The sequence below is a fragment of the Amblyomma mixtum genome, chromosome 9 (genome assembly GCF_055824585.1).
Source record: "Amblyomma mixtum isolate Tamu chromosome 9, ASM5582458v1, whole genome shotgun sequence".
NCBI classification, from domain to species: Eukaryota; Metazoa; Arthropoda; class Arachnida; order Ixodida; family Ixodidae; genus Amblyomma; species Amblyomma mixtum.
This window is the reverse complement of record NC_143020.1, coordinates 55,828,014-55,837,761: the sequence shown is the minus strand read 5'-3', so window position 1 is coordinate 55,837,761 and position 9,748 is coordinate 55,828,014. Positions and strand designations below refer to the sequence as shown.

General features: G+C 46.8%; 1 protein-coding gene across 1 annotated transcript; it reads left to right on the top strand.

Moving 5' to 3' along the window:
* Positions 1-645: 645 nt before the first annotated feature.
* LOC149329115 (TNF receptor-associated factor 4-like) lies at positions 646-6,678 on the top strand. Its single transcript, XM_089559178.1, has 3 exons — positions 646-933; positions 5,779-6,033; positions 6,673-6,678. Exons 1-3 carry the CDS (start codon positions 646-648, stop codon positions 6,676-6,678), a joined length of 549 nt encoding a protein of 182 aa, XP_089415304.1.
* The last annotated feature ends 3,070 nt before the right edge of the window (positions 6,679-9,748 follow it).

Below are 9,748 nucleotides of genomic sequence, written 5' to 3'. Positions count from 1 at the left end.
TGCTTCAATGAACAGCCAAAGGGCGAAGGAAGCTATCATAATTCTGCATTTGTGTGGTAAAAATGTGCCACGCGAAGACGCTGTCTTAAAGATTCGTCACTCTTCATGCGATAACCTTCAAATTTATTCCGAACATATTATCGGCCATGATATGAGGCAACGGCGCGGACTCATGATTTCCATGAAAGAGAACAAGCACAGAGAAAAGGTGGCGTCATAGGGGTGACGGTTGTAGCCAGGAAGAGCCTGCGAGGGAAAGAAGGCAACGCAATCGTTATCGTCGCACTTCCGATATCGGCTGCTGTGCAGCTTGAAAGGCCCGCCGGTGGATGCTCGCGCGATCACCTTCAAATTGATCGCGACTGTACTCTTCGCTTTTCTTGCAGCCATTCCGTCTAAAAAAAAGGCATTCGCATTTTTCTCGTTCGATGAAACATCAGTGTGCTGCTCACCAGTCGGCGGATGTCGCAAACAGATATGAAACGCGCCACGGGCGAAGTCAGCAATAGGTTTGCTGACATGCCCGCCGATAAGCAACGATTGTCGCTATGACGACCGCCGAGGAAGGGGCAGAAATAAAAGAATATTTTTCGCGGGGACAGGAAAATTTCGAGCTACCCTTCTAGTGAGCGGGCGTGGCGAGCGATGCCTCCTGGAAATCAGCAGTGCACGTTGGTCGGGTTCTCTCCGGAACTAGACTGGAGGCCCCTGAGGTTCGTCAAGCCCATTCCACACAACAAGGTATGCTCCGCCTGCGGACTGGTGCGCAAGAGGACAGCCTTGCTGCCCTGCATGCACGTCCTGTGCGAGTCTTGCTACGAACAGTGCGCGCAGGAAGACCTGCGCGTATGTCCTCTCGATGGGTACGAGTGCCACGACGAGGATGACGCTGACTGGAAGGACTTTCCTGCAGGTCAAGTGTTGAAGAGAGAGGTAAGTCAGTACGCTTCCATGCAGTTTTTTTTTTTTTTTGGACTGTGAATCATTTTTTCTCATAGCGCCGAAAAAGTATGAGTTTGGGCATGTTTGGCCGTGTAGGGTACCGAAATATGAGCTTGACGTCAGCTGAAAATACCTGAAAGGGTGGGACATGGGGGGGGGGAGCAGAAAAGGGTAGCGAAATGAGCCAAGCAGCACAGATAACCTGAACAATATTGAAAATGTGTTCGCGAAGGCCGGCCCTGCCAAGGACTAGTGTGAAACCATCAATTTCCAATAATGGGCGGTTACCTGTACTGCTTTTGGAAGACACCGCAGCAACCAGGAAGAGTCATGATTCTGGGTGAAACACCTATTTCACAACAGCACGAGAGCCTGCTACAAATGGGACCAAAGTTCTGCATAAAGCCGCATCTGCGAAAAGAGGATAAGGTGACTATCGCCCAGTCGATTTCGCATCTCGCACAGGACGCTTACCAACTGAGATGCGTTGAGGAGTGTACCGCGGTTTTGTCAAGAACACAGACTGACAAATATAGGTAGGGATACGGTTCTCTCGTCAATTTCCTGCATTCAAATAATTTGAGGCTACTGACAGCTGATAAGGAAAGATGTTTTGTGGTCCTTCCGAAAACAATGTTTTCTTTGAAAGCGATGGAGTCTGTGCAGAAGAACTTCGTCCCGGTTTCGACAAAACCAGGAAAGGTAAAAGCCGGAGCTCTGCGCTTGCTGGAGGCTATGAACTTAGACCGGCTTAAAGCAAGTGTCAATAAGGCAACAGGACTTAGTTTAAGGATTTTTTCTCAGCGAAGTCGCACCAAGATGGTATGCCATTTCGGGCTATTGTAACTGAGAGGAGCACTTGGCAATACGAAATTTCAGGGTATTTACTGAAATTTTTGGCTACGTTGGCTATTAAAGACCCATTCAGAGTCCGAAACTCTGGAAGTGTGGTAAATTTTCTGCGACATAAAATCCAGGCTCATGTACAGGTGCCGTCAAAAGTAAATGGAAGCCAATATTAAAGAAAAAATTTAATCATTGCCGCCCCAATTCATGCATCCTTGATTACATATGTTCAGCCTAATTGTGATTTTGTGAATTGGACTGTGCACCAACATACATGGATCATTATGCTTTAGATTTAAAGAAATTAAATTTTTTTGACAAATCCGCCTTCCATTTACTTCTGACGGCACCTGTACAGTGTTCAGTATTGACGTGGTCGATTTGTTCTGTTCCCACCCTCACAATGTATTCATGAAGGTGGTTTCAAAATGTGTAACAATTGACAGTGTTGAACAGTTTATTGGAGGGTGTGGCATTTCTGTGGCTAGCTTTCTTGAGTTGCTGTCTTTTTATTTAAAGTCAATGTTCGTGGAATGGGACGGTACACTGTATACCCAAACAGCGGGTGTTTGCATTGGATCTAGAGTGGCACCAGTGATTAGCGACATTTTTTTGTCCTTTGTTGATCGTGGCATCCAGGAAAATCTGTCTGGAATGGCGTCACGCATCTTTCGTAACGTCGATGACTTCGTAATTTTTGTAGAAAAAACTAACTTTTCTAGGCGCATGACTGACGTACTAAAAGTATTTAAAGAAAATGCTTTAGGTGTAGAGTTCACCACTGAAGTCACGGTCGGTAGCAAGCTACAATTTTTAGATCTGAGTTTGAAGGTTGAGACGGGACGCGTGTGTTAGTAATATCATCTAAGGATGGGTAAACCGCTGTTAAATTATAAATCGCTTCATTCCAAAACAGTTAAAACAGGAATTCTGGTCTCATCTCTTTTGTCCTCATTATCAAAATTATGTATCCATTTGGCAATCAATAGCTTCACTGAACAAGTTATAAGGTTAAAGGAAGCTGGATACCCGGATAGTGTTATGTTACTGGGCTGTAACGAGGTAGCCAAAAAGCTTAAGAATCCATATTTGGTGCCTAGTCCGGGAAAAGAGAAGGAAAGAAAAAAGTTTGCCATTCTCCCTTATGTACATCGCCTGTCACATAATCTTAATGTGGCAAAAAGGTATGGCGTAGGGGTTGTTTTTCCGCACCCAAGCAACTTAAAAGGGTTTGTGGTGTTTTGGAAAAAAAGGCTGAGCAACGAAAATAATCTCAAACAACTTGTGGGGTTAAGCACGAAACAATGTATGTGCCATGCGCAGAAGAGGTAGTATACAACATCCCAATGTAATGCGGACAAATATATATCGGGCAGACGGGGCGTTGCATCAATACACGTTTGAAAGATCATGCAAATGATCTGGAAGCTAACAAATCTAATAATCTAGTTGACCATGTTCGAGACTGCCAATCTTGTTTTCGTTCATTGCCTTACTGTGCTATCCTCTACAAACACCCGTCCCGATTAACACGTGAGATTATGGAAGCATATCACATGAAGAAAAAAACAAGGTTATGCGTCAGTAAGCCATCTATTTCATTATATGACAGTGAGATTGCATACCTCGATGCCACGTAGAAACATGGGTTTGTTCTGTGTACTAGCTGATAAGTTGGCCACTTTTTCTATAAAATGTACTGCTTTCCTTGAATAAATTTCAATTGTGAGTCAGCGCTTGTCCTGTGTTTTCTTTCACTCTGTCTGCGTCGTTGCGCTGTTTGCCTTCGAGATTGTTCCAGTCTCGAATAGCTGTGGCAAAAAAAGTAACGAATTACATAAGCCTTAAAAGAAAATTCACGAACCTTCAAGCAACGGTCCAGTCGCTTCGATATATAGTGTGGTGTCTGAATAAATTTTTCGCGGTTTATGCCTGTTTAAGAATAATAAATATTGTGGAATGTCCTCAGCGGTACTTTATTTCTTGCAGTTTAAGAATAAGTTTGCTTTCTATAACGCTTAGTTACCGGCTCTATTTTGCAAGAAAAAATCGAACTGCCTTAGTGCCCTATAATACCCTAATACTCATACTACCCTATAATACCTTAATACTTATAATGCCCTATTTGCCTATAATACTCATGTAAGGCCCATTCTAGAATACTCTAATATTCTCTGGTTTCCCTTTACTAAACAACACGTAAGTAAACTAGAACAAGTTCAAAGTAAAGCAATCAGATTCATTTTTAATAGATATAGTCAGATTGATTCACCAACTGACTCACTCCATAAAGCTGGTATGCTTACCTTGCAGAAGAGAGCCAAACTAGCACGTGTTAGATTCATGCACCGGTAGACCCCGTGTGATGTTTTCACAGATGAACTGGTTTGTGTTATCGTCATTTAGAACCTTTTTCTTTGACAGCCATGAATCACGGACGGATTGCTGCACGAAGTGATTGATCACGGGTCGTATCTTCCCTTGCTTCCAGGCAATCTATGTATGGCGGTAAAGTCGTCTTTTGTGATAGCTCGAACTTCCAGTTTTTCAGCAATCTCATTCACCTTGCTTATCAAATCTTCGCCCTGACTTTCAGCCAACCCATGGAGCTCTAAGTTTAGACGACGACTACGCCATTCTAAACCATCCAGGTCATCTTATGCCTATAATCGGCAGAATCATCACTCTGAGTAAAAAAAAATAAATCAAGTTTATCACTTATACGTTTTCTTAGAGGCGAGGTAAAACGAAGCGAAAGACCGGTGCCCCATTTATAGCCAATGAACGCACTGAAAAAAAAAATGGCCTGGCTTAGCTTATGGTTAAGCCTAGGATGCGAAGCTTAGTTTTGCGGTCTGGCGAGCCACCCTCTCCCTGGCCGACATCTCGCTGCTGAACTGACTCAACGAGTGCGTCGCCTTTTGCGTGACGTCAGTATCTCCTAGCGGTAGGAGCGGGAGTTAGGCCGCCGGCGGCGGCTGCGTCCGCAAGCGAGCGCACGAGGCCCCAGCTTTCACAGCTGTTGTGACGTCATATCACGTGGTGCGCTGATGAAGGTCAAGTGGTAGCTATGCGGCCGTGCGCGGCGCAGCAAGGAAGAGCTCGGTTGTGCGAGTAATATGCTTCGCATAAAAGGCAGCTACAATGAGAATTCAGTCCGAAGCGAGCGGTCCGGCTTCGAAAGGCGCCGCCTTGGTTGTCGCCGCGCAACGGAAATCGGTCTGGTCGCGCCGCTTTCCGCCTCGCTCGGCGTCAAAAGGTACGAACACACTAGCGGCAAAGCGCGCGGCATGCCGCTGGCGGCGCCACCCCCGCCGCGAAAGGGACGGCCACACTCGGCGGCAGAGTCGCCGCCGCGCAAAGCTCCTTTCGTGAGCCAAACCGGTCGAGGTCCGCGATTCTGCAGGAGCGTACGCGGCACCGCCGCAGCCGCTGGCATGTAACTTTAGTAGGAGCCAAGAGGTGGCGACACAGACGCTTCCTACGTCACAAAGCTGGGCGCCCCTCATTGGTCTCCCCGCTCCGCGGCACGCGGCAAGCCGCCGAAAATGGCTCCTCGACCCATTCGCTGCGCGGCAGATCAACCCGCCGCCGCGGCAGGTTTCGCGGCAAGCGGCTTGCCGCCGGCGGCATGCCGCGCGCGTCTTGCCGCCAGTGTGTCCGTACCTAAAAGGGGCCGAATCCGCTTCGCTCGCCGGATTTTTGGGCAAGTGGGAAAGTGCCTGTAGTCGGGCCGGCGCGGCTCCTCGCGCGGCGGTGGCGGCAAACTATGACGTCATGCGCCGCGCACCTGCTTCTCCTCGCTGGTTTCACGCATGCGCACTATCGGCCTCCCAGGCTCACGGCGCAATGCTCGACAGGGTAGCGTTGTGTAGCTCTCGCTACAACATATAGTTCCCTCCTTTTATCACTGTTTTCACTGGCAGAAGATTGATTTTTGCATACAAGTGAATATCGACGCTTTGTAGAACAACATTCATCCCCTTGCAGGTCCGGTGCTGGAATGAAGAAGCTGGCTGCAGAGCCGTGGTGGCTGCTTCCGGGCTGCTCGAGCACGTGCACAGCGAATGTCGGCACCATAGTACGTCCTGTCCTCGGTGTGCTGCAACCATTCTTTGCAGCGATGCCTGCGCACACCTGCGATCAGGCTGCGGCAGCCGTAGCCTCTCAGACGCGTTCGAGAACTTCCAGGAATCAGACGGAACGACCACTTCAGCGACGCTCAATACGTTGTTTCAAGAGGGGGTGACTGAAATCAGGGCCGATGTGACGCAAATCCTCAGTGAGACCAAATCGCAGAGCCAAGACCTTGACGAGCTATGCCACGATGTCTGCTCTCTGAGAAAAGCCGTAGAGGACAAGTTTGTAGACGCAGCAGAGCAAAACCGCCATAGTCTCGCGCGAAATGCGGGTGTCATCGAGCACGCTGTTAAAAAGAATATGAAAAAATGCTTGAACAAGCCCAACTGCACACTTAACAAAGTTTCTCGAAATGTGAGCTCTATAAAGCAAACGCTCAAAGTGTAGAAAGCGTTGCGAAGGAAAACCGCGAAATGATTCACAACAACATATACATCACATTGCGCCGTTTTCAGGAAATGCTGGCGCACATTTCGCTCAGTACTGCGTCTTGCCATATCAACGTCGAAAACGTGAGCGCACAAAAACGCACTGTAAATTCAGAAGGGTACGTGCGAGTTATATCCGATGAAGTATATCTTCGTGGATACTGCATTTCGCCCGGTGTACACCTGAAGAAATCTAATGGCTCTGTTTCATTGCACGCTGTTGTTTTTATACACAAGGGCGCCATCGATGATATTCCCCGATGGCCATTCGCACATACCATCAAGCTTAGTGTTGTGCATCCTGTGTCTGGTTCAGAGATAGAAAAAATCTACAAACCCGAAAATGAAGTCTCAGAATACTTTTCAAGACCAGAACTTTTCAGTAACAAATACGGATATGTCACTGCTGATTATTTCGTGTTCAGTATCCTCGAGCAAGAAGGTTACGTAAAAGACGACAGGCTTCTGCTAAGGTATGAACTAGTTCAATGAGCCTCTCTCTCTCGACACTAAGCTCGGTCACGCGCGAATACTGCTGCGTGGAGCAGATAGTTTCTGTGGATGTCAACAGAAAAGCGTCCAGCTTATACAGGAAGCTTAATGTGTGAAAAAAAGAGAACCTCCGGACGAGGTGATGGGGCGAGGACCGCCATCCCTAGCTCCGTTGCTTTGTGGGGAAACCTTATACAAGCGATGATGACAGGCGGCTTCCGCGACGTGCAGGGGGGGGGGGGGGGGGGGCGCTTTTGTTCAGTGCCCGTGCATTCCGGCTTAGCGAACACTCATAATACAGGGTGTTTCACCAAATACTTTACATAATTTTTAAAAATAGGCTTTTTGAGTAAGATGAGCGCTTTTTCCGGCGTAGCACTGTCAGCTGTGTAGTTCATCAGAATACAGCTATGACGTGCTAATTACCAGGCATGTAAACTAATATTTAAAAGTTAACTTTCACTATTACTGTTCTGATCCTTAATTATTGAGAGGCGTCTAGCCCACAGTAAATAATATCCATATCAGTTTTTAGAATTTTGGAAACGCTGTTACCCTCGGCGCTGTAACTCGACAAATTTTGGCTATTTAGGGCCAGTTTTGTGCACTGGAGGAGCTGCTTTGCCTGCAGGCTTCTCGAAAGCGCATGTATTTTGGCGCAATGTAGCCAAAATTTGATGGGCCCAGCTCCGAAGGTGATTCTAATCTCTAAAAATTGATATTCGCATCACTTACGGTGGGCCTCCTCTCAGTGATTAAGGAGGCTAAGATTAATAGTTAAAAAGTTAACTGTTCAACATTAGTTAACCAGCCTACTAGTTAGAACGTCTTAGCTGCGTTCTGACGTACTACACCGCTGACAGTGCTGCGCCGGAAAAAGGCTCTTTTAACCCAAAAAGCCTATTTTTAAAAAAATTTGTAAAGTCTTAGGTGAGACACATTGTGTAGCACGTGCATCTATTTTGTAGAAAGACAGACTAGACAAGCGAGCATTTGCGCACATGCATATCGCCCTGCACTGCACCCTGCCATAGCAAGCTCCAAAGCCCTTGTCGACAAGCAGATTGTTCCCTTTTTATGCAGCTTACTCAAAGCCATGGCAACATAAAATATTTCTTGACGGCAGTACAGCGGCAGCAGCGACGATCGAGACGGCGCGCCTGTTGAGGCTACGACAGATTAAAGGGGAGTAGCAATGTGACAAAACAATAACGCATACTGAAGCGTCCCTGTGTCTGGATGTTAGAGCGAGCACATCGCGTCACAGCGCGGCTGGTCTCTTGCCCCCATTGCATGACTTTTGCGCGAAATTTTACGTGCACGGAGCTCTGCCTTAGTGTGTAAATGTTGAGGTCTGCAACTCCCATGTTGTAATCACAGTCGCTGTTACCACACAGCTCGATCTGAAGCTCTCTAATCCTCTCATCACCAGCGGACAATTTTATGACCCCGCTACCTGTCACCGGTATTCAATGCTACGTTGGGCATCACGTGTATAATTTTGAAGGGAATATCTGAGTGAAATGAAATTGACTGAAAATGTAATTTTGTTGTTAAATGTCCCATAATAAACTCTTTATGTGCTCAATACACAAATGTAGTTTCTTCACTGATCTTAATTTGTTGATGTTTCGCCGTCAAATGAGAACATAAATTTACTCCACAAGGTACTCGATCTCGCTATGGTAATGAGTCTTGCTGAACTGAGCAGCGCTGATTCTGAAAGCCTACATAAGCTACCAGAAAAAAATGAAGAAACCTGCAATGATTTCTCGCTTTGTACCACACATCACGCGAGACCACTGGATGGTCAATAGGAGTGCTCTTGGAATGATTCTGAACTGTTCATTGAGCAAACTTACTGAAGAAAATAAGCGATTGCTGTGGGCTGTGAAGCGTGGAGAAAAGGAAAAAAGGCTATCAGAACGTCTGGCAAAGGGGTGGAAATATGTTCATGCGCATGGCCTCATCATCATCATCATCATCATCATCAGCCTGACTACACCCACTGCAGAGCTAAGGCCTCTCCCATGTCTCTCCAATTAACCGTGTCCTTTGTCAGTTGCCGCCACTGTATCCCCGCAAACTTCTTAATCTCATCCGCCCACCTAACTTTCTGCTGTCCCCTGCTACGTTTGCTTTCTCTTGGAATCCACTCCGTTACCCTTAAGGACCAGCGGTTTTCTTGCCTTCGCATTACATTTCCTGCCCAAGCCCATTTCTTCCTCTTGATTTCAACTAAGATGTCATTAACCCGCGTTTGTTCCCTCACCCACTCCGCCCGCTTTCGAGCTCTTAACGTTACACCTATCATTTTCCTTTCCATAGCTCGCTGCGTTGTTCTTAACTTAAGCTGAACCTTCTTTGTTAGCCTCCACGTTTCTGCCCCATAGGTGAGTACCGGTAGGATACAGCTGTTGTATACTTTTCTCTTCAGGGATATTGGTAAGCTACCATTCATGATCTGAGAGAACCTGCCATATGCGCTCCACCCCATTCTTATTCTTCTAGTTATTTCCCTCTCATGATCCGGATCTGCGGTCACTACCTGCCCTAAGTAGACATATTCTCTTACTACTTCCAACACCTCGCTACCAATGGCGAACTGCTGTTCCCTTGCTAGGCTGTTGAAAATTACTTTGGTTTTCTGCATGTTAATTCTTAACCCCACCGTTCTGCTCTGCCTGTCTAACTGATTTATCATGCTTTGCAGTTCTTGTCCTGAGTGGCTTAGCAAGGCAATGTCATCAGCGAATCACAAATTGCTCAGGTATTCTTCATTAACTCTTATCCCCAACTGTTCCCATTCCAGTCCCCGGAATAGCTCCTGTAAGCAGGCAGTGAAGAGCATTGGCGAGATCGTGTCTCCCTGCCTGACACCTTTCCGTATTGGAATTTTA

What these genes read in the sequence shown, in the direction of transcription:
- LOC149329115 (XM_089559178.1), top strand. Translation starts at nt 646, where the DNA reads ATGCCTCCTGGAAATCAGCAGTGCACGTTGGTCGGGTTCTCTCCGGAA. An exon ending in GTCAAGTGTTGAAGAGAGAG is followed by an intron (nt 934 to 5,778) that starts GTAAGTCAGTAC and finishes ATCCCCTTGCAG; the next exon opens with GTCCGGTGCTGGAATGAAGA.